Source organism: Tachysurus fulvidraco, chromosome 15 (assembly GCF_022655615.1).
Source record: "Tachysurus fulvidraco isolate hzauxx_2018 chromosome 15, HZAU_PFXX_2.0, whole genome shotgun sequence".
NCBI lineage: Eukaryota > Metazoa > Chordata > Actinopteri > Siluriformes > Bagridae > Tachysurus > Tachysurus fulvidraco.
This window is the reverse complement of record NC_062532.1, coordinates 12,222,254-12,247,974: the sequence shown is the minus strand read 5'-3', so window position 1 is coordinate 12,247,974 and position 25,721 is coordinate 12,222,254. Positions and strand designations below refer to the sequence as shown.

The following is a 25,721-nucleotide window of genomic DNA, read 5'->3' as shown; positions in this document are numbered from 1 at the left end:
TTCTGGCACACTTGATTAAAAATAATAATAATAATAAGGTTGAATGTTTCTTCTTTTGCTCTTTTTTTATTTTATTTGTGTAATAACTTGGGCTTTAGAAACATGAGTGATACAGATGACATACAGTTACCATCCCCTGATGGTCCAGCAGCAGGATCCCAAGCTCTCTTTGCTGTGGCCTGGGTTCGATTCCCAGGCATGGAACTAACCCAGGATAAAACGGGAGAGTTGTGTAAGGAAGGGCATCTGGTATAAAACCTATGCCAAATCAAATACGCAGGCCAGATGATCTGCTGTTTTGACCCCGAACAGGGAGCAGCCGAAAGAACAACACATACAGTTACTGTAGCTAGCTTATATCAAAAGGCCAGTGATTGCACCACCCTGGCTAAATATGACTGTATATACCAGACCCTGCTTCCTGTATTTCCATGAGTTTCTCAGGTTCTCTGGGTACATCTCATCGTCTTTTTAAAAAAAAAAAAAAAAAAAAAGGTGCAGCTAATTGGATTTGCTGTGTGAAATTGTAACTAGGTGTAAATGGTGTTTAAGAATGGACTGCAATCCCATCCGGGATTAATTCTTCTGTCATGTGCCATGTGTTAGTAAGATCACCTGTAGATCACTCACAACATATTATTCATGTTATTTAGTTCATTTTTTTTTTCATTCGGGGAGATTTTTCCTTCTTTCCTTTTCTTATACTCAAACCCTAATGTGGTTGTGCTGAAATGTAAAATACAATTGAATGATTCATTTTAGAGCTTTAAACAATGACAAGCAGCTACAGGAATATACCTGTACGCAATTAAGATTACGTTTACAAGTTTTACATTTAGAAGTTTTTCACTCAGACGACATTTGGAGGAAACATTGGGAAGAACCAGTCTCGTAAGGAAACACGTCCTTATCTTGGTGGCCCCAGCTTATAAAACAATTTCCCTTCTTTAAATATGTGCTATATGATAAAAAAAAAAAAAAAAAGTGCAATTATGTAACAAGGAAATTCATAGTAAAAAAAAAATTTGAGTGGAAGACTGTGGCAGTTAGTGAAGTTTCTCAGATTAGTTCGTTTATCGCTTTGTTCTTACTGTAAATTCTAATGCAAAATGAGAACCATAAATAGAATAGCTGGCTTTCAACTTCCCTTAATTTCACTACACTGACTGAAAGAGGAAATGTGTGTGTGTGTGTGTGTGTGTGTGTGTGTGTGTGTGTGTGTGTGTGTGTGTGTGTGTGTGTGTGTGTGTGTGTGTTTTATATAACTAACTCCTAAACTCAATTAAAGATTACATCCTTCCCCTGACAGACTTTCATGGCAGTGATCAACTCATGTAAGCCTAATTATCTAAAGTATTTAAATTCACATCATAATTCAGAGCAGTTCACAGGGTTTTCTATTCAAAGCGGTGAAGTATCAGATGTGTGCTGTGTCTTAAAATAGTACTGTTTTACCAGTGTGGCCTGCTCTGCTGAGTAAGGTGGTGGTTTGAAAATATGCAAAAGCTGTAAGATCTCTGGTTCTCCTGCCATGTGTGCTGCTGCTGCTGCTGCTGATAGGAGCTCGGGCTGTTTAAACCACACCACCTGCAAGCTTCTGGTGGTTTTATGGTCGAATGTAGCTTATATTTGATGTTATTTCCAGTTTCCCTGTAAAACTGAATTTAAGCTTAAAGGTTTTAGTCACAGTGTGTGAATCATTTAGAGAAAAAACAAAATACGTGAAGTACGCTTCAGTTAAAATTCTTTGATCTTTCAGAATAGAAAGATGTTGCTGATGTTCAGTCACTTCTTAGGGACTTGCTCATATCATGTACTGGTGCCTTTTGTTTCTGTGAGTTTTATTTACGATGTACTGTAAGCTCTTAGCTTGAAGAAAGTATATCTAAAATGTTTAGATTAGAAACAATTATATCATTACTGTATTGAGTTTAACTGACTATTATACACAAAACAATGAAATCACGATAACCTGATTAACTTTATCTGTACTGAATTAATATTAGTAAAGTTATAAATCGGTTGGAAATTGCACTCATGGTTAAGATGAAGAAGGAAGATATGACATGCTGGCTATGATGGAAACAACACCAGTTGCACCCTTTAATGGTAACAGTGTTCCCTTATGGCAGTGATCTCTTTTAGGATATTGTGTCCTGTCACACTGTGAAAATTAATCAGGAATAGGAAAAGAGTTCAAGGTGTTTACTTGGCCTCCAAATTCCCCAGATCTAAATCTGGACAAAAAATCCGACATCACCTCACACCTTGGAGAACATTAAGGATCTGCAGCAAGCGTCATGGTGCAAGATCACATCAGACATTGGAGGTCTTCTGGAGTCCATGCAGCACTACACATACTTATGTTAAAAGTGTAAAATGTTGCAGATGCAGGTCAAGAATTTAACCGTGGCGTAGTAGCAACAAGAAGATGATCACATTTCCGGGGAGCGCAGGTTGTCAGGTTTTAATAGAAAAAAATCATTACCTGCTATCAGGTATTACTGTAGCCTCACTTTCCTGTTCTCAACTGACGTGAGTGAAAGCCATTGTGGTTTTCTGCTGTTGCTCTTCTGCCTCAAGGTCTAATGTTTCATGTGTTCGGAGACGCATTTCTTCTACGGTTGTAAAGAGTGCTTATTTGAGTCGTCATAGCCTTTATCTGTCCTCTAGAATCAGGCTGGTCTCTCTCAATTGTTTCCACTTGCAGAACTCCTGCTCACTAGATACGTTTTGGGGTTATTTGTTGTTGGTTTTTCCCCCTACACCATTCTGTATAACCTTGTCAGAAAAAATACTAGGAAATCAGCAGATTCTGAAATAGTGGAAGCAGCTTATCTGATACCAGGTAAAAAGACCCAGAGTCAAAATCACTGAGAAACAACAATCTGATTTTTTATTATATTACATTGCATTGCTGTCACGTGATTGGCTGATTGGATCATTGCATGACAAAGCATGGGTAAAGATGTCACTAATAAAATGACTATTGAATGCATAGATTCTATGTTTGAAATAAATAATTAATATGAAATGTCTGTGTTCTTAATATGGATGAAAATACAGAGGCAAGATTTGATCCAGCCTGCATACGTTTAATCATAGTATTAGATTAATATGGGACACTGGTCATGTTTTTAAATTGGCATCTATCACATATTTTCAATTCATTTACAAAAAATGTTTGTATAGCGCTTTTAATAACAGACATCGTCTCAAAGCAGCTTTACAGAATATAAGGAATATTGCAAAAAGTACAAAAACGTTAACTTATACAAAAGGTTTAAGATTAGAATTATATTTATGTTTAAATGTGTTTGTATTTATCCCCAGTGAGCAAACCTGAGGTGACCGAGGCGTCTCTGACAAGAAAAACTCCCTTAGATCGTAGAGAAAGAATCCTTGAGAGGGACCAGACTCGAGGGGAACCTCATCCTCATTTGGGTGACACTTGGGGGTGATTATAAATTTGAATAAACATTGGACAGTGTTGTTATGAATAATGTACTTTCTACAGTCATATTCGTCTGACAATTGAGTATTGATTAGTAGGAGGTTGTACTCAGAGACCCCATGGAGTTTACAACTTCTCTTTGAATGTTTGCAATCTTCAAGAAGGGGAACACTGCTGGAGACGGCACGATCACCGGCTGCCTCGGGATGAGTAGAAAAAGAGAAGAAAGTAGAGAGGAATTAGCGTAGCTGCTGTTCATAAAATTAACCAGAACTACATCATAATGTGTATCTACTGGAGCACACAGTTGTAGGAAGTAATATGTGTATGCCTGGGTAAAGAGATCTGTCTTTTATCTACATTTAAACTTGGAACGTGTGTGTGAATCAGGAAGACTATTCTAAAGTTTAGAAGCTAAATACATAAACACTTTTTACTAGACTGGTTAGATACTGGGAGCTAAACCATTTAGAGCTTTGTACGTAAGTAGCAGAAGTTTATAATCAAAAGCCAGTGTAGAGATGATAAAATATGATCATATATTCTTGTCCTGATTAGAAATCTGGTCCCAAAACTGACCCTTGAGGGACACCGTATTTCACTGGCATTAAACTGGATGATTCTCCATTTAAATCTACAAAGCGATAATAGTGTGTTGTTCTGTGTAATTTTGGGGTGGGGTGTATATGAGTGAACATGCACACTGTTATAATAGAAACCTGAAGAGAACTGTTAACCCACTTCATAAACTGGCATCATAAAAAGAGGATGTGGTAAACTAGTGGTGAAGGTGTTGCCGTTGGTGTTAGTCTTTTAAACTCAAAACCCCTTTTAAGGTTTTTAGTTTGATTCCCAGGTCATTCAAGCTACCAATACTGGGCCCCTGGGCAAGGCCCTTAACACTAAGTTGTATAAAATGAGATAAAAATGTTGCTCAAGATGTATAAGAATGATTGATTTGGTCTGGGTTTTTCAAAGATTTCAAAGTTCTATTGAGAACGGACAAATAAAAGATGCATGCTTGAAGTCTTTTTTTGTATTTAGGCATTTTAATATATTGTATAGTGGCATAATAGAAACTCCATAAAAAAAAAAATTACATACTACCTAAGCATAAGTGTATATACAGTGGTGAAAAATAACATCATACCATTTTGTGGTAATATATTTGTTTTTATGGGTAAAGAAATGACACAAATTATTTAATACTATAACTGAATATCTAAAACTGAATTTGGCATTTAACATCTGATGGTCGTTCCACAGTCTGCTGTAATTTGCCGTCCAATACGTTACCACCGTCGGCACCTTGTCTCAGAAAACTCGCATCTGGAATCCTGTTCATCAGTGTGCAGGACTACCTCCTGCAGTTAACCCCCTGACGTTTACAGGTGACACATCATGAGTCATCGGTCTGATCCGTGATACTGACATGTCTGAGCAGATGGTTATCTGCTGCAGTCATAACAATCTGAAGCTGAACATGTGTAACTTTCTCTTATTATTACAGAACAGGACATCAGGATCATCACTGATTCCAGGCACCCAGACCACCACGTTATAACACAGTGCAGTTAGATTCTCTGTTTCAGACTGGCTAGAGAAAGAAAGTGTTTATTATCAGTTTGGAATAAGAGCAGCTGTGATAGTGTAGTAGTGCTGGCTACATATTAAATCACAGGTTAAACTTAATGATCATGTTCTTTCAGCAGTTCTCAGTAGGGGTCCCCACAGCAGATTATTGATCCACATATGTGATGCTTTACCTGACTCAAACCTCCTATTTAATCCTGGTTTGGGATCGTCACTGAAAGTGCCCTGGCTTGTGCATACCTCAAATGGCTTAAGTTGGTTCTCAGGAATTAAACTAAATTAAACTGGGGCAGTGGTGGTTAAGTGGTGGCTCAACTGGTTAAGGCTCTGGGTTGTTGATTGGAGGATTCGAGGCCCAGCACATCCAGGCTGCCACTGTTGGGCTGCCACTGTTGGGCCCTGGAACAAGGCCCTCAATCCTCCCTGCTCCAGGGACCCTGTATCATAGCTGCCCCTGCACTCTGACCCCAACCACCTCAGTTGGGGTATGTGAAGAACAGAATTTCACTGTGCTGTAAGTATATGTGGCGATAATAAAGGCTTCTAAACTATCTCATCAGTCGTCGGCACCCCCCCCCCCCCCCCAACCCAGGCCACAGCTGAGAAAGCATCTGATTCTATCTACTGGATCACATGAGTATGGGTTCTGTTCTGAGTCTGTTTCCTCTCAAGGTTTCTTCCTAATATCATCTCAGGGAGTTTTACCTTGCAGCTTGCTCATTAGGGATCTTTAAAATTAAGCTTTCGAATTTTATTTTGTTTAAAAGTGCTATTCAAATACAATGAATTGGCTTGAATTAGAGGTTTCCATGAATTGACTTTATATTCATTTCTGTAGTAACAACTTTACACACAGACTGATACAGTAGATGCTAGGATTTTTCTGTGAGATGTTTATTTTGTATTTTTACACAGAGTCTCCACTGTCAGTGCTTTATAGCCGTCAGGGGGAAAATTGTATGTGTTCTGACAGAGTTTTCAGAACAGTGTCTTTTGCCGACAGTCTATACGTGTGTTATGTTAACAGGGTTTTGTCTGTATCATTATTATTAGAATTTAAGGTCTTTAAGCAGAGTGATCACTCAAAGCCAAATTCCTAGCATGCATTAGTAAGAGGAAAAACACACGGCTACAAAGAATAACCCACATTTTTTAAGCAATAGATTCTCTTCTTGGTAGGACTATATTTACTGTTTGTTTTCTATAACACCTGTACCGTTGTGTGCACATAACACATCTGGGGTTACACCAGGTCAATACAAATGGTACTAGAAATTTCCATGCAAACCTGTATGCTGTCATCAGATAAAAAAAGATGATAAACCTGGCAGATGTAACAGTTCAGCCGCACCCCATGTAAATGTGCTCCAAAATGCAAACACACGGAACTCTTTGTACTTCAGCTTCATGTATCTGTATCTTCACACAGACACACAGTGAAGTGTAATGTGGACTTTTTTTATCATCTTTTTCTGCATGTTTAGTATCATGGCGAAAATAGATTTTTAATCTTATGCATAACTAATCACAAAAGTCATGTATTATTTTTGTGATCTTTTTCCATGCTCCAGTGAGCTGCATACTCTCTCTTCCTCCATCATATAAACATGCAAGACTGAGATCACTATACAGTATATACAGTATATAAGTGTACAATTATATATACAATTGTATTTATTTATTTGTTTGTTTGTTTTTGTTTATTTGTTTGTTTGTTTGTTTGTTTGTTTGTTTTTGCCTTTTTGCCTTTTTTATGTTAAAGATGTAACTATTTTTACTCAGTTAAATTTGAATTATGCAGATATATTGTTACACTCCTGAAATTACAATTATTTTATTTTATTTTATTTTATTTCATACAGAGTCCACAGATTGTCTAGATGTACTGTACTGATTTTGTCCGCGTTTTGGAATATAATATAATGATGTAATACTGCCACCTGCTGGATATTTTCATGTATTGTTTTCTCATCAGCCCTTTTGTCAATTCCCCATTATGCATTTTAATGAATTCATGTATTACCTTTTTGGTTTACGGATTTGTTATGGATTTTGTCTGTATGCATTCATTCTAAATGTGTAAAATTTTACTAGAGTCATGACATGCTACTACAATTAGGTGTCACTATTAAGCCGTAAGGGTGGGCAAACACACCTCATCCACCCTCACCCTCAGCACTGGAGTTCCCCAGGGTTGTGTTCTGAGCCCCCTGCTGTACTCACTGTACACATATGACTGTGTGGCCACTTCCAACTCCACCACCATCATCAGGTTTGCTGACGACACGATTGTGGTGGGCCTGATCTCCAACAACGACGAGACGGCCTACCTACAGGAGACTAAAAACCTGGAGAGATGGTGCCAGAAGAACAATCTTCTCCTGAACGTCAGCAAGACTAAAGTGGATAGTGGATTTCAGCACAAAGCAGGAGCGGTCATACCAACCTCTAACCATCAACGGGACCCCAGTAGAGAGAGTGGACAGTTTCCGGTACCTGGGTGTTCACATCACACAGGACCTGTCTAGGTCCTGTCACATTAACACCCTGGTGAAGAAAGCCCTGCAGCGTCTGTACCATCTGAGACGCTTAAGGAACTTCAAACTACCATCTCAGGTGCTAAAGACTTTTGACACCTGCACCATTGAGAGCATCCTGACGGGTACCATCACGTCCTGGTTTGGGAAAAGCACCATGCAGGACAGGCGAGGTCTCCAAAGGGTGGTGTGATCAGCTGAACGTACCATCTACACTGAGCTCCCTGACCTGCAGGACATCTACAGCACGCGGTGCCGGACCAGAGCCAGGAAGATTGTAAAGGATCTCAGCGATCCCAACAGTGGACTCTTTTATTTGTTGTGTTCAGGGAAACGCTTCCGCTCCCTGAAAACAAAGACAGAGAGAATGAAGAGAAGCTTCTTCCCGCAGGCCATTCGAAACACCCAGGATCTGGATCTAGTACTGGTTTTACCTTTTTTGCACGGACACTTTAACTCTGGAGTTGCACAGCACAGTACCCTTTGTACACTTTATATACACCATACTGCACATGAACACTTTAAGGACAATAATTAAAACCATACACATTTATGTATATTTATGTATATACATTATTTTTCACTTATATTTTCATATTTTATATAGTTTTTTTATATAGTTTATACTACTTTTATTTATCTACTTCCTTTTGGTTATATTTTTTATCCCAATTTGCATTCCTTATGTTTGAATACTGGACAGATGCAAAAAGCATTTCACTGCATGTCGTACTCTGTATGTATGTGTATGTGACAAATAAAATCTGATTTGATTTAAAGCTGTCATAATGTTTTACACCACAGCACTGCTGAATTCTCCTTTCTGACTGGTGGGGAAAAGTGTTGATTTATTAATTCATTCATTTTGACTGGACTTCAGGCTGTCTTTTTAAATTATAGCTTTGTTAATATATTTTTGATGCCATAGTAACAGCTCACTGACAGAGACTAGACTTACTAATAGACATGCAAGGTCATTTAGGGGCAATAATAAAACCGATTAAAGAATAATGTTCATTTTTAATATAACATTTCTATTGTCTCTGCTGTTAGTCCTTTGTAACTGACTTTTTTAACATGGTCTGAACCTCTTTGTACTGTTACTGGCTTTTATTTGTTTTATTAATAATTTTTCATTAATTGTGTAAACATTTACGTAATGGTGGTCTGAAAGCCCCACAATTTAGTAAGTGAGGATTTGAGAGCATTGCATGTTGCCTTGGGCACGGTGTTTTGTACGTGTTTTGGAGCTCTTCAGCCTTCCACTCTAACGTGCACTTTGGGGTCGGATTAACATACAGTATTACTCACTGGAGCTCCCACACTGCAGTTTCTTAAACATTTATCAATTTAAAAGCTTTAAATAATAAAATAACATTTTACGTAGATTGTTGGTATTATTCGGTTGAATGGGATGCCTGAGTTTTGTGTTTTTGTTTTGTTTCCATGTGTCCAGAACAGGACAGGAAACAATAGTAACAACAATTCAACAGTTTCACTCTTCCTGTGCGCTGAAGTACTGTAACAATGCCGTTCACACATCACTTCCTGTTCGTTGGCCATGCTGAGGTAACGCCTGGTCAGGTGGCTGCATGTTCACGCATGCTCATTATAACAGTAGCCATTAAGCGCCTTCCAGATTTTGTGTAGCACACAAATCGTCTTCTTAATCAGCTCTATTCCTTTTCTGTAATCACCTACATTGTCCTTTTTACACTCCCAAAATGTATCTCCACACCTGACCTTGCTTTCACTTTTTAATTGCACCAACATAACAGCCAGAGATGCTGACTTTGTGTTGGCTAAACACGTGGCCATCTTTAAACATGTCCCAGAAAGATGATTGCCTAAGGATTCCTGAGTAAAGCCTGACTCAATATTACTCCAAGGATAGCCAAGACACAAATCCCAGAGGAGTCATTTCCTAACCACTACTGCTTGGAATACTAGAGAATGCCGTCCTCTTCTGTTAAAATAGTCACCAGGATATTCAACAGGTAAGTGGCTGCCACGGACCACACCAACACGTTGTGTTACTCCCAGTGATTTTCAAAAATACGTGCCATCTCCACCAGCTTAGCAGAATGAGGGAATTGGATGTATATCACCAAAAGCACTTTAAAGGTGACTGACACTTCTGTGCTTTCTGCTGGTGGTGTTTCCATTGGGCAATGACAACGTGTTAATCATAAATGATAAATTATGTTTTCCCTCTAGTTCATTGCTCAGATGGTTACATACATAATGAAAATACTCACTAGCTGCAAAAGCTGCGTACTACAACAAAGATCTAACTCATTATGTGTCGTCTTGATTGTAGACTTTGACGATGGCAGTTGTGTTGTGTTGAGTAAAGTAATTATTACTTATAATAAATAAAAATTTATTTTATTATAAGTTAAGATACATTTTCAAAAACATGAGAAACAGATGCACACAAATACTGTGGCACACCATAATCGTTTTTGGACTGGTTTTTGCTTATTTCTTGAGTCTGTTTAAACTTGTGGCTGGTTCACGATAAACTCTATATTGCCAGACCCAGAACAGACCACAAATCGGGTCTAGAACCAGAGAGCGAACCGTTTCAGTGCAAATGAGAATGATCTGCTGCTAACAAATTGATGCCAGATACCACAACATACCCTCAGAGGTTTTCAGGAGTCTACATCTTGATAGGTCAAAGCTGTTTTTGGCAGCACATTGGGGACCTAAACAATGTTAGGCAGATGGTTTTATTGTTATGACTACACTATATATAGAGAGAGAAGGAGAGAGAGAAGAGGAGAAGAGGAGGGAGACGGAGAGGGAGACGGAGAAGGAGAGAAATAACATTCAAAACACAACAATCTTTAATGCATAAAATGCCTTTAACCCGCTATACATAATGTCGGCGTATATCTCCATTTTAAAGGGGACGTTATTCCCACATGATAATTAGTGGTTACGTGTAAAAAGCATGTCATATTCAGCAGGATTCGAACCTGTACTGAGAGACCCCAACGGATTTCTAGTCCATCGCCTTAACTACTTGCAAAACTACTTATTTCTTTATAGCGTGATAAAAATGGATCATTTAATCACCGTGTATAGCTATATAACTTAGCATAGCCACTTAGCTTAGCATTAGCAACTACCTACAGAAGGTCATTAAAGGCTGGAGGATAAAGTTGCCACAGACTGAGAGCGGAGAATCGTTTTGAATTCTATAAATTTCTAAAGTAAAACCGTGTGTTTGTCAAGTAGAAAATTTCGAGGCCTGTTTTTTTTTATTTGGCTAAAAGCTAACTCAGGCTGCCGTGGCCATGTGGTTCAAACAAAAGATGAAAACAAAAGTCAATTGTAAGAACAGAAAAGGGATTTCTGTACTTCATATTTGACCATCGTTAAAAAAAATCTACACTGGTCAACAGTGAAAACTGTTGTTCAGAATGTATAAAAGTATCTCAAAAGTAATTTGTAAAAAGTGCAAATAAAAAAATCACTGGAATATCACTAAGTCCAAAACATTAGCATCTTAGAAATCCCAAATTCAAACCAGTAAAAACTTTGGAAACTCTAGCCTGAATATTTTGTTTGTTTTATTGTCATGACCTTTGAATTAATATGTTATTACATTACATTTTAATAGTGGTTTCTTCAAAAAGTACTTGGCTTGTTTGCTTTAATACTCTAAACTTTTCATTAAAAACTTTATTGTTACTGTTTACATCCACATACGTGTCAATGTCTTAGTTATTGTTTGAAAATAGAAGAAAATAGAAGAAATGAAGAAACCCTTTCTATGAGCAGCTGTGACACCCTGTAAAGTATAATATATTATAATATTCCTTTATAAATAATGAAATGAAACATTTTTACAGTAGTAAGCGGTAATAAAGAAATCCCAGATTATAGTGGAGTTGTGCTACTCAAGGCTTGTTTTGGTCTTGACTTAAGGGACCAAATATTTTTTTCAATACCTGTGATCATCATCCATGAACAAATATTTTGTAATAAACCCATTATAGTAATCTTCCTGTTAGCTTTCTGTTACTGGGTCGGTTTTGACCCGTGTCTTAAATCAGCCATAAAAATCCCTCAAAACAATTATATGTTATTTAATTATATTATTTGATTATATTATATTATTATTATGATTATTTAATAAATTGTTTGATTTGTTTCTTCCCTCTTGGTTACCTTGTTAGGCTTTCTTATCCATGAAAAGATTGGTTTTAATATTTTTTGTGACCCCTGGGATTTCTTTTGACAGCATTCCTCTTGTTTTCAATAAAAGAAAATTGGTAAAATAAACCTCAAGAGAATTATATAAATAAATAAAAGGTTGTCATGTTACCTGACTATTACTGAGGGGTATTAGAACACAACTCTTAAATAAACTGATTTTTTAAAATATATTATTTCAATATTAATAACTATAGTATTAACTTTGGTGTTTTGGGTCAATTTTGACCCATATATTATTATTATTATTATTATTATTATTATTATTATTATTATTATTATTATTATTATTATTATTATTATTTTTATTATTATTATTATTATTATTATTATTATTATTATTATTATTAGTATTATCTATTTATTTATTTATTCATTTTTTAAAAATATAACTTTGAAACAAATACAAAATGAAAGGCAGAACATGTAAAAATACAAAATTTAGATTTGCAAGGTCAAACAAACAACAACCAAATCAAGCAAATCAAACCAATAGAAGTCAGGTACAAGTTCTAAAAACAAAGTCTTTGTGTGCAAGAACATGAATGTGTATGTGTGTGTTTAGATGCAGGTGTGGAAAAAAGTGACACTTTTAGTGTGTTGTTTGTAAAGGTATTTTTGAAGTCGAAGAACAATATGTTTGTCTTTCTGTCCTTATTGCTAGGGAAGACCTGACATTTCTTTTACAATCAGGTGGTCTTAGTGGGGTTGTGGCTGTGGCTGTGCTGGTTGATGTTGAGGCAGGGCTGGCTGAGGAGGATGGTGGCGCTAATGCTCTTTGTGTTGCTGATGGCATGGATGGAGTGCTAGTTGAACTCTGCAGCTGTCTGACCCAGCCTGTGGAGGCTGGTTCCCGGGGGATCCGTTCCCTTCACTCAACGTGCACCTTGAAAAGGGAACTTTATAGCTCCTCTTCTATTCTCTGCTTGTTTTTTGTTTTTTTGGTTGAGTTCCACTCTAGGTGGATGTGGGTCCACAACACAAATGCATTGTATACAGACACATCTAGGATGTTACAAAACACAACAATTGGCCATCTCCTGATTGTTTAGTTGCAAGCGTTTTTATTATAGTATTTATATATATAAGAAAATGTCTTTTGTCCACTTTTCACAAAGATGAATATATATATATATATATATATATATATATATATATATATATATATATATATATATATATAAACACACACATATATATATATATATAGTATTGTGTGTGTGTGTGTGTGTGTGTGTGTGTGTGTATATATATATATATATATATACACACACACACATATATATTATAGTTTATTACAGTGGGGTCTCCCCACACAAGTTATTTTATCAGGATTAGTATGGGCTTTTTGTCACTTCCTGATGAGCTGCATCTTTGTGAAAAGTGGACAAAAGTAAGAGACATTTTCTTTGGACAATATAAAACAACAGTGGTGGTGTCTTTAAAAGCAAATTTTTAAATTCTGTCTTTCATCTGCAAAATTTCAGAGGGCAGCTCAGGTTTTTTTTTTTTTTGTGCCCACCATGGTAAGTTTCTTCCTGAGAAGTTCTTGTCCAAGTTCATAGCAGGTAAAAAAAAACAAAAAAACAAAACTGCATTTCAGTAGTCATATTGAGGACTACATGCTTTCCTTGATTTTTCTCAGAGATGGCACATGACGGTTTGCCTGTGTAAATCTGTATATTCCGCGCATAGCTGGTTTTTGCATCACAGGCTGCCTGGATTTTTTATGATGTATTTGCCTGGCTTTCTGGGAATGCATTGCCAGAAGGGGCATTTTCCATGGAGAGGGACAAAACATTCATCTACTGTCAACTCCGGCCGTGGATTGAACATCAGTGAAAGGAGCTGCATCCGTCTCTCTCAGACATCCCTGACGGGAGCAAGCTTTTCAGATTTTGCTGTAGCATCTCTGTTGTCAAATCTGAGCTATCTTGATATTATTAAAAAGGTCTGAAGTGACATTGTTGCCCGGAAAATATTTCTGCCTGTGGATGCGTCCCAGAGACTATCAGAGTACAGAGTACAGAGCTATACACTCCAGCAAGAACAGGAACACCAATATACAGTAAGCATTCAGGCATTCCTCATCAATGTCATTCCACATGTTGCCATGGACTTTTTTCCTTCAAGGTTTGTCATATTTTGACATTTTTTCTGTGACAGTGACATAAACAGATGACATGTCTTGATGTCACTTACTCTCGTTACAGCAATACTTGTGATCCCAGGGGTCATTTTGATGACATTTGCAGCAACTGCCCTGTCATTTAAGTACTGAGCTCCAACAGATGTTACTACTTTTGGATTTGAATGTTTCAGCAGGAACGGGAGCAGCTTCAGCACTGGTGACCCCTGCATCAGACTAATCAGATGTGTCTGTGTCTTCTGGTTGATACGCCACATCGACTTCCTTCTCAGAAATCTGCTCATCCATATCGCTATGCTGTTCTTTGTCCTCATCCTCATTTTCAGCAAAGATATGATCCAGAGCTTAGCTTGTTGTAAATCTCATTTTTGCATGCTGCAAACTTTCAAAATTCTAAACTGAATTAGTCTTATGCATGCCATATGATCATGTCCTTCCTTGTTTATTTGTTTTGTTTGTTTAAGCAAGGTGACAATCAGACAAAGAGGAAAGCCCTTAACTAAAGCTCACGGGTTGGGAGAGGAGCTGGGAGTCAGTGGGCTGTTGGCTGACAGTGTTAGAGAGCTGACAGAGTGTTTATAATTTCAGTTTTGGCACTAATTATTGTTTTATAATCTTATATTAGAACTGGGTCGAAACCAACCCTAACAACACAAAGGTCATAATTTTCACCAGTGAATTTTATAATTTAGTGAAATAGATTTTTTTTGTTTAGATAGAAGTCCCTGACAAAGCATTGAATTAATAAACAAATGTGTGTGTTACTTTTATGCATTTAAAACCTAGGAACATGTCGGTGCCGACCCTAACACAAGAGGAATGTTAATATCAAGTGATTATGTTTTAAAATAATATAGCACAAATATGTCTAGCGCACAGCTGCATTTGGTCTCAGAACGTTGCACGATATGTTATATATGTACACTGATGGCATATGTACACTGAAGACATTGTTCAATTACAGTATTACCAGTTCTCCAGGCTTTTTCTCTCATCAACTCAACAGTGTTGTCAGCAAACTTGACAATGGCGGTGGAGTTGCTAGTAACCACACAGATGTAAGTGTACAATAATTACAGCATGGGGATTTAGACACTACCATACGGTAGCTCCAGCGCTGACATTAAGACATGCCTGCCATGAGGTCCCAGCATCTCCAACTCAGAGCTTAGCATGGAGGAGATTGTGGTGTTAAACTGAACTGTAGTCAACAAACAACATTTCGACATAATTCCACTTTATGCTGTCCAGTGGTTTAGGGCTGTGTAGAAGGTCCATATTGACATGATTGCTCCACAAATTCCTACTGATTTTTCAGTCATCTGTCTTTGCTATGAATTTCCCATTCTAGACCACATAAGGCTGAAAGAAGTAGAACCCGACGTGGTCTTCCCCATTGTAGCTCATCTGGCATGTTGACCATCTCATCGTTTCTGCTCACTATAGTTCTATAGTGATTATCTGAGTTGTTGTAGCCCTGCTGTCAGCCTCAAACAGTGTGGACATTCTCCATTGGACCTTCTCATAACAAAGGTGTTTCTGTCCACAGAACTGCTGCTCAATGGACATTTTTTTATTTATATATTGCACCATTTTGAGTAATTTCTTGAGCCTGTTGTGTGTGAAGATCCCAAGAGATTAGCAGTTACAGAAACCAACCTATCTGACACCAACAATCATGCTACAGTCTAATTCACCGAGATCACATTTTTTTGTCAGTGGAACCGAAAATTCGGTCGGTTGATGTGATCTTTACCCTAATCTTACCCATATATGCCTTAGTGTATGCATTTCACTACTTTCACACAATCGGCTGATTAGATTATTGTATGAAAATGTAGATGTACAGGCGTTCCCAATAATGTGCTCAGTAAGTGTATAATAAACATACAGGTGGCTAGAATTAATACACTGTTCTTAAATTCTTTCTGCTTGTTTAAATTGTTCGACTGAGTTGGTGTATCTGATGTAGCCACTGAATAGATATACCTTTGCTACAAGATATAATGGCCATTTTGTATTGTTTCCTTTAAGAGTTAGAAAGTTTTATAAAGTATATTAAGTTGCTATATGCATTTCATATACGAATTAAGGACCAAATGCCCTTATTCCAAAAGTGATATAAAAAATATTGATTTTCTGGTGTGGTGTATATTGAACAACAACAACAGTAACAATAATAACAATAACAGCAATAATAATAATTACTATTATTATTATTGTTGTTGTTATTGTTATTATTGTTGTTATTATTATCATCATCATCATAAACATTCAAAAGATAAATAAAAAGTATCTTTATAATAAACAGGCCTTCAGTCCTGTCTTTATTTTTTCAAAGAAGTATGAAGATTCAGCGATAAAGAAGTAAATTTAGAGTGAAATTGCACAAACATGACAAAGCTATGAGATGCTCAGTAAAGTTATTGTATCTATCACTGTGGAAGAGCGATGAATGTAGTGAGCGCTCATGGGGTCACGTGACCTGGGCTCGCGGCCCGCTGTGTTTGGAGTACACGGAGAGAGAGAGGAAGCAACATGGCGACTGCGAGCGACCCGAAGCGGGACGCCGGCCATTCGCTTTGAGCTTTCTCGCGTTAACCGTGTCTGTGGCGTCGGTGAACTACTGTATCCGTGTTTCTGCGAGTTCAGCTTTCCGTCGGTGCTTGAAAATCCGAGTTTTCTGCACTTCCGGTGCGCGCTAGGACTGAAAAAGAAAAGAATAGGTTTTTCTATGTGTAATGAGGGGGAGAAGAGGCAGGCCGCCCAAAACCCTGCTGATGCAGGAGCCTTCTCCAGGGCCGGTGCGCGGTCTCAGACCACGGAAAGGATTAAAGGCGAAGGGAAGAGGTGGCAGCGACGACGAATTTGTGACACCCAAGCGGGGAAACCCTCATTCATCGCGCGGCAAGAGGAAAGCTGGATCCTCGGCATCGCGGGGTAGAGGCAGGGGCAGAGGAGCTGGACGAGGTAGGGGGAGACGGAGCTCCGCTAGCGCTGTGGTTTACGACGACCACGAGAGCGAGGAAGAGGAGGATGCGGTGAGTTTAGCCTCGGAGGAAGATGACTTCATGGAAGAAGAGCCTCTCACGGAGGAAGAAGATGAGGTCATCGACAACGAGTCGGACTACCTCGAGCTGCCCGAGGAGGAGGAGGAGGACGATGCCAGCTACTGCACCGAGAGCAGCCACGGCAGCACTCCAGGTATCACTGTAGCTAATGAGCTAAACAACTATCCCAAGTTCACGCACTCACGTCCTGATCACAATCCTGCAGAAGGCAAAATTCCAACCTCATCTTTTTATTCACCTCTTTTTTTTAATTCATATTCAATCTTATAAAGTGTTCACCAGGTCGCTCAAAATGGAGTAGCTACGTGCTAAGAAAAGACAGGCCTAACTTTTAGCACAGTGTCTTAAGGCTAGCTATCCGAGTCGTGTACGTGTGTTTATTTTTTGACCAGTGGCTCAGAGAACAGATGTTTGATTATAACAGTATTATTCACTCATCGTCATTCATAACATCGACATTAATACACAATACAACAGAAAGGAGAGCGGCGCTAGCTTGTTGTGTTAGCTGAGTAAACTTAGCATGTTTCAGCCCCAAGTGCTTGGCGTTAGCACGAATGCTAACAATCAACTTCAGCCTAAATACGATGGAATTTATTTTCTGAACCAGCCAAATAATTCACATATTACCGCTTTTTTGGTTTGTTTTTTTGCATCAGTTCTGTCGTGGTTCAGCTTTAAAGATTGTATTGTGTTTATAATGATTTGAGCTGAAGTTAGATAGAAACCTGATTATGTGAAATATTAAAAATTGCGTTCTTGTTAGCCGACCGGTTTGCTAGCTGTCTCTGTGTTCCTGTAGGGTTTAAAACACACAACGGCTTTACCTGTTTTACCTTCTGCTTTCACAACGTTTAACGGGTTTTGACCGAGTAAACATTTTCATATTCACGAGTCTTGAAGCGAACAGGCACCAGTGTAGCTAAACCTGGCTGTTCTTCATTAGCTAAGTTGCTAACAAGCTATTCAGGCTAATGACAGGATCCCATGTGTTGGATTGTTTTGAAAACGAGCGCCAGTAGCGCTTCACCTCACACATGGAGGGAGTTTCACATCGAGGGACTGCCGATATCTCCCTGACCTGACCAAAGTTATAGATGAAAGTCAATGTAGATATTTATCTGGAAAAATGTTTGCATGTAATTTTTTTTCTTTCTTACTGCGCTCATATGATGTACTTTTCTAACTATTGTGTCCATTTGTTGTCTTGAGTCCGTATTGCATTCATATAATAAGGTTTATTTATATTTATTAACGCACAGGCACTATTTATACAGTTTTAAGTCTTTTTTTTTCCTGCACTTCAGGAGCTCTGACACGTTATAAATTGGTATATAAGTGTAATGCATCAGCTTCTCAGAGTCATATTTGTCAGCTTTCTAATACACTGCTATAATGCACATGAATCACTGCTGCAGAAACAAAACAAAAAAAACTCCACACAAAATTGTGATTTTTCTCTTTAATTCGTTTTTTCCCCCCTCATATCTTTTGCTTCTTACCCTGTGGTTTTGGTCAACTTCAGACACATTTGGCAGTGATTGTAAATTAATAAGTTTGCCATATCCGATCTTGACTTGAGTTTAATGACCAGATTTACAGATTAACATAGATACATGCTTCAAAATCTAGAGGATTGTCTTTACTACGTTTGTGCTTGTTTTTTACTAGGCCGGAGGAGACGACGTGCCCGTCGGCCACCGTCTCCTGTCTTAGAACAGAAAGAGATCCCTCCACTGGAGCTGCCCAAGTCCTCAGAGGACCTGCTCATCCCTCCCGAGCAGCTGCTGAATGCCTCAGCCGTGTACGAGGTGCTGCGCTCTTTCAGCACAGTGTTACGCCTCTCGCCCTTTCGCTTTGAGGACTTCTGCGCAGCGCTGGCAGGCCAGGAGCAGTGCGCACTTCTGGCTGAGACACACATAGCGTTGTTGAAGGCTATCTTGCGTGAGGAGGACTCCTCCAACACCACATTTGGGCCAGCTGACCTCAAGGACAGCGTCAACTCTACTCTGTACTTTGTGGACGGCATGACGTGGCCTGAGGTGGTGCGAGCGTACTGCGAGAGTGAACCCGAATATGGTGGCGCTGCACTTGGACACCTGGAGGTTGACGAGTACCCCTATGGCCCGCTGGAAAGCAAGGTGAAGGTGCTGCAGTTTCTTGTGGACCGCTTTCTCACCACTAATATGGCCCGTGAAGAGCTGATGAGCGAAGGAGCCGTGCAGTATGACGACCACTGCCGCGCCTGCCACCGTCTCGGTGACCTCCTCTGCTGTGAAACATGCTCTGCTGTCTACCATCTGGAGTGCGTGCGGCCACCTCTGGAGGCTGTGCCTGAGGATGAGTGGCAGTGTGAGATATGTGTAGCACATCGAGTGCCCGGGGTCAGCGACTGCATCACTGAGGCTCAGAGGAGCCGCCCGTACCTGCGGCAGGAACCCATTGGCTATGACCGTCACCAACGGAAGTACTGGTTCCTCAATCGCAGAGTTATTGTGTGAGTTATATATCTCTTATTTTTTTAATCGTCTTACATAATTTGCAGCATTCCATATCTTTGAATAGAACACCAATAACTCACTAGCAAGTCGCATGCATATCCAGTTGTTTTGGATTATGTTTTGGATGTGATTTTTAGAAAAAGGTAGCTGTACTGAAGCTCTTTGAACATATTCAGCCAATCTATTCATGCAGGTCTAGGTTTTATACTGCCTTCTGAATGGAAGAGTTCATCGCATGCAGAGCGGTCTGGAAGATAAGACACTAGGTCCTGATTATTAGTATTATGATTCGGAGCTAAACACAGATGAATCTTTTATTTAATGTATTTTTATTTTGTTTAGCCAGGGAGAAGTGTTTTGTCTGAAAAGATTAGAATCATGTGCTGAAGTAGCTGCTATCAGTGAGCCGCCTTCTGGAGTATCTTGCACATAAGTGGATGTGTAAACTCCATTCTACATCAAATGAGATTTAAACTGAAACCACATCAATAATTCTCATGTATCCATATTGTTTTAAACAGCAAGAACATTCATATTTCTAAATATCTTGGTGAGCTTTGTCTAAAACGGCATTAGGATACAGTGTACAGCGTATTGTTTAGGTCATGTGTTTCCCAAAAGCTTGTACATGCTTATTTCAGTTGCACTGTTTGGTTTTGAATTTTGTACCAGCATCTGTTTATCTGCTCTTTGGGATAAACAGTGAAATTACCCGGACACGTTGATTGTTTATCTTTTCTTTTTTTTTTTTTTAAGTGACTATTTTTTTCTGTTTTGAAAAGGCATAACAAATTTCCTCTGAAATCTGTGCAAGATATATACAGACATTTTAATTACAGTGCTGCTTTAATGGCAGAGTATCTTTTGTTCAAATGCCTTCTAATTAAAGTAGGCATGGAAAAGAAGCTTTTTGTGGGGCTTTAAAAGTCTTTTATCTGTGGAGAATACTTAAGATCATCTTTGTGTTGGATACATGAACATGCAGAAATATTGAGTCATGATATTTAAGGAATGGTCTTTAGGATCCAGTGGAACGTCAAAACCATTTTTAGAATCACATCATTTTCTGTTCACATGTAATTTCCTGATCTAATCTAAATTGCACAGATTAACCAAAGCTCTGTCTGTTATTGTATCAGGGAGGAAGATGGTGATGTGGAAGGGAAGAGGATCTGGTACTACAGCACTAAGGTGCAGCTGAGTGAGCTGATCAAGGTTGTGGATAAGGAGTTCTGGGAGAATGACCTCTGTGCTATGTTGGAGGAGCTGAAAGAGGAGATTCACTTGCACATGGACATTACTGAGGACCTCACCAACAAGGCTCGTGGCAACAACAAGGCCTACCTCACTGTCATCAACGGTAAGCAACAGGAACATCAGCAGTGCAAGGAAGCTTGCTAGTTATTCTTTATGATTTCAAGAACACACGTAATATATGAACGTTTAATCCTGTAATTTTATAGTACTGTGGGATTTTGACAGGTTTTGTCTATGGCCATTAAACGATTTCGTTCTGTGCATTTAGCGAACCATGTAAATAAGAAATAAAAGATAACAGGAAAATTAATCTCAGAATGTCCTCAAGTGTTTTGTTCCTCTTGTACTACCAACGATTTCATTTTTATTCCTTAAAACATAATGGCATACTTTTTATATATTTATAGTTACCTTTGGAGTGGAATGTTTATGGACCTCTTTAGTTTCTGATGTAACTTAAAGCATCGCAAGCTATTAGAAGTCATTATAATAATGGTTGTATCTGTCCTATGCTCTGAGTTTTTCTTTATGTGGAATGTTCAGATATTTTTGAAATGTCTAAAACCTGAAATTTCAAATGTTCTGAGTTTTGCCCTGCACTTAAAAGAAACTTTTTGACGAACCCTCTAAGGTAGTGAAGTTTTAAACTGGGAACTGCGTCTGTTAAAACCCTGATATCAATCTTGACTGTAGTTTCTCCTCATCTTCAGACCACACAAAATACTTATTTGTCATTTTCCATTTTGGAGCTTTTAGTCAGCTTTATCTTTTGACCAGGATAAAGCAGTTACTGAGGCCATCCTTAAAAATATTGCCGTAACCCGACCCACCCTGTCAATTTAGGACCGACTCGTTTGTTTGTTTGTTTGTTTGTTTATTGCTTTAAGTCCGACCGACTCTTCAAACAACTAATACAAAAACAATAAAATAATATTAACGGGTTCGGGCACCATAATACATCTAAAAAATTCATTAAAACAGCTTGACACCACTTTAACTTGGCACGAAGTTCTGGAAAAACTGTCCAGCATCAAAATAAGGTTTGCAATGATGCGCCCGATGGCACGGGTTGAAGACCCAGTCAGTGACGTCACGATACTCTAATTTGTTTAAAGTCATACCTACACAATCACCATAACCAAAATTGTACTCTTTTTACATTGAAACTCTTTTTTTTTTTTTTTTACTGTTACTGGAAACCAAAATAATTTTAAGGATGGCCTGCAGATCAATTAATGAACACTTTTGACTGTCCTGATGTTTTTCCTTATTTCCTTCAGTGTTTTTCTCAAAAGATTTAGTTTTGCAGACATCTACAGATAGAACTGGATAAATGTCTGGTGCGCTCATGTGAGCGGATTCAGAAATGTTTTTATGTTGAACGAGAGAGATATTTTCAAAAAATTCTGTTCGTACTGACCAGATTTTTTTTTACCCAGAAAAGGAAAACTATTCGTATAGGTGTGAACATCTCATAGGGAGCAGCACTGTGTTTCCACTAATTAGAAGTAGTACGTAAAACTAAGTTTGCTCTTGCTCAGGGGACTTGTTCTGTTGTGCGTTTGATGTTGCACACAAGTGTTTCCTTACAAACCTCCAGAAGCACCTTCTCACTCTAGAGGCTGGCAGGGTGAGCTGAGAAGGGTTTGAGGTTAGAAATACACCAGAGATGCCTTTTGACAGCATATGGTGCGTGTGTGTGTGTGTGTGTGTGTGTGTGGTTCTGTGAGAAGCCAACACTGATGTGCTTGTTAAGGACATGGTGCCAGCCAACAGACCGGCATTTTCTTTTAGTCACTGGTGACCAATGTAAGAAGTAAAGAGCACTCCAGTGCACGTGAGCTGTGTGTTATTTCACATCTGTCTTTTACATGTAAAGGACCTAGTGGTAACATGAACCCAAATATATATGGCATATAGAGGTGCAGACTGTAGGAGAGATTTGTTTGATAGTGCCTTGTTTGGTATCTGCTCTTGACATGAACAGAAACTGGTAGCGAAACTAAGAAGGGTTAAAAAAAAAAACATTACTTAGGAAGTTGGTGCACATGCAGGCAGGAATTACTGATTTTTATCTTTGAGTTAACGTCTTGCAAATTGACACCAGAACAAAATTACTTCTTTGTTTCTGGAAATGGGGGGGGGGGGTTTGGGGGGGGTGAGAGGAGAGATGATGTTAGCAAAGGCATTTCTTAAATCTTTTGCTAGAATTCTTTAAATATAATGACATGTAAGACAAACATAGCTAGAAATAATAAAAGTTATTTGTTTGAACAATGATCCTTTTTAATGTTTCACCTTATTATGAAGCAGCTCGGGTTTTTATATTAGGTTGAAGCTTTATACGGAATATAATGTCTCGGCATTGCTCCAGTTCGCACTTGAGAGATTGACTTCTTTGGTGTCTTGTCAGCTTGTCACATTAGAAGCCCGAAGTTTCAGTTTACTGCATACCTGTTAGTTTTGTCTTTATATTGTTCAGAGGATGACCAAGAGTCCAGCAGCACTGGCGTCGAAGTATCTAGACTGTTTGTCAGTTCATTCTGTTTTCGTGTGTGTATTTACTAATGATAAGCCATACGTTAAATGCCAGAAGAAATCTGTAGTGAAATCTGTTTCTTTTGGTTGTGCCAATTTCAAATAGGCAACTGTTACCAAGTGTTAAAGCACGGAGCATGTGGCTGCATCGCCAGCAGATTTTTGGCCACGTCGCTGTCAAGTAATCTTCACTGTCAAGTTTATTTTGTTTTTTTGTTTTGTTCTCTGGATTATAAGTTTGTGATAATACCCAACAGTGGAATCTTTTATAAATGTTTATAAATTTGATGATACTACACATACCACTGTACCATTGGGGTATATTATCCCACAGCTATTTATAGTCACGGAGGCTTGGAAGCAGCCTGTTGTGTGTAGGAGGGAAACTCCTCCTGTAGAGGTCGGCTGAGAGATGCTACATCAAAAAAAAAAAGGATGGCGTTAATCATAATTTTGTAAGCTTCTCCAGCTTGTATGGTATCTGCAACCGAAATAAAAGCGCGCACCTTTTTGCTTTCTATAAAATGCATTAGGCTGTTCCGTAGGTTTTACTAACACAGATGGAGAGGTTATTTAGTGCTGTTATTTTGCTCGAGCAAAGATTGGTGTTCAGTCTGGAAGAAAGGAGAAGGTCAGGTGTGCGTGTTTTAATAGAACTTCATAATCCAGTAGTGCTTAAAAGTCTATCAGCTTGAGTTTAAGGCTAAATGAAGATCCTCAGTTCAATGCACACAGCTTGTTTGGGTGTGCATGTGCATTTCCTGCAGTTGGGCTGATTCACATCATATTCTTACTGCAGCCAAACCCTTTATGCTGAATGCACACTACTTGATCTTAACGCTGATTTCCTGACTAAGACTAATTAGGAGCTTTGCCACTGTGTGTGTTGTGAGCTATTTGATAAATTATTTTTTCTATATATATATATATATATAAAAAAGTATATTTTCTTGTGTTTCTTGGGAACGTCCTACCCAGATCTAAGGGTGCTTTCACACCTGCCTTGTTTAGTTCGGTTGAATCGTACCTGAGTTTGATTGTTCATTTGGTGCGGTTCGTTTGGGCAGGTGAGAATGTAGCAATTGAACTCTGGTGCGCACCAAAAGCAGACCAAACAAGCGCTTTCAAACGAACTCTGGTACGGTTCGTTTTTGTGGGGAGAGAACACGGGCCGAGATCGAATAGACCTAACTGCAAAAAGTATTGCGCATTTTGGACTAAACCAGCTGCCGTAGTGGGTCGTTGGCAATATTTTCGGAAGATGAGCATGTCACGGTTACGCAAAAGTAATGCTCGCTGCCTCCTGAAGTGTCTTGCGATGCGTATTCACCATTTGCAGTGTGTTAAAATGATATTTTCAAGCCGCATCCACGCTTCATTCTGAAAATTAAGACTTTGCGTAGAATGGTGTATACGAGTGATGTAGTAGATTACAACCACAAACTTAATTGCAGCGCGCAGTCGTCTCTCCATGGTGTACTGTATGCTGTATTTTCCTGTATTTTCCTCTTTTTGTTTACTTCGTTGGAATTTCCCGCACGTTTATTCTGACCAATCGAGAAGCAGTTTAGGAAATGCGCTCAAAGACATGTGGCCAATGAGTGAAGCTGAGTGTAAAGCTGAGTCCTGCGTACAGTATTTCTAAGGCTTTGAAGGTTGTGTAGTGTCCTACAGGCATTAAGGATCGCTTGGATTCACGTGCTTTGTTTTCTCATCGCTATTTCTGCGTTCGTACCTGCCTAAATGAACTGCAGCGATTCGGATGTTAAATCAGTTTAGTCCTTGGTTAGGTTGCATAACAAAATATGATTAAAAAGAAATGAAAGCTGTAGTCTAGATATTTGTGAGAAATCTGTCGATGTGTACATTCAGGATGTCAGTACACTGGCCTGTTTAGACAGATGTATGTCTCATTCATGTGCTTATATATCTGCACACAAGAAAAACAAAAGATCTTTTTAGCCTTTTTTTTATTGGCTAGAGGTGCAACAAAGCCTTGTTCTTTTTAGCAAAGCTGCAGTGTAGCATGCTTTGTCCAGAGCAACGGGCATCCCAATAAAAATTTGTGGGTTTTTTCCCCCCTTCAGATGAGATCCTGGAAAAGCAGAAGGCTCGTCAGTCAGAACTCAATGAGGAAAAGCAGAAAGCTGCAGAACATGACAGCCTTGGGTCAAAGGTCAATGAAGGATTCGAAGGTGATAACCCAGTCTCCTCTATCACCGAACTGTCCTCTTCACGACCGGACTCTGAAGACGGGAATTCTGCCAGTGACAAGCTTGCGGCTGACGGTAAGACCAAGCGTCAGTGTGTCCGTGTGATACTCATGGGGCAGCACCTCACCTCTAGCTTAACAGTGAGATGAAATGGATCCTGCCTGATTTGGTCTGTAAGGTG

The 25,721-nt window shown here is 38.8% G+C and overlaps 1 protein-coding gene across 5 annotated transcripts in view; it reads left to right on the top strand.

Moving 5' to 3' along the window:
- The first annotated feature begins 16,442 nt into the window (after positions 1–16,442).
- The window catches only part of bptf (bromodomain PHD finger transcription factor), a 29,854-nt gene continuing 20,575 nt past the window's right edge, over positions 16,443–25,721 (top strand). For 4 of the 5 annotated variants that reach the window (XM_047800539.1, XM_047800537.1, XM_027141336.2 and 1 more), the window contains exons 1-4: positions 16,443–17,164; positions 18,703–19,528; positions 20,672–20,892; positions 25,415–25,615. In XM_047800539.1, the coding sequence (XP_047656495.1) occupies positions 16,702–17,164; positions 18,703–19,528; positions 20,672–20,892; positions 25,415–25,615 (1,711 nt within the window). In that variant the 5' untranslated portion in view covers positions 16,443–16,701. The remainder of the gene's footprint in view (positions 17,165–18,702; positions 19,529–20,671; positions 20,893–25,414; positions 25,616–25,721) is intronic. The other variant, XM_047800540.1, reaches the window with a different exon arrangement.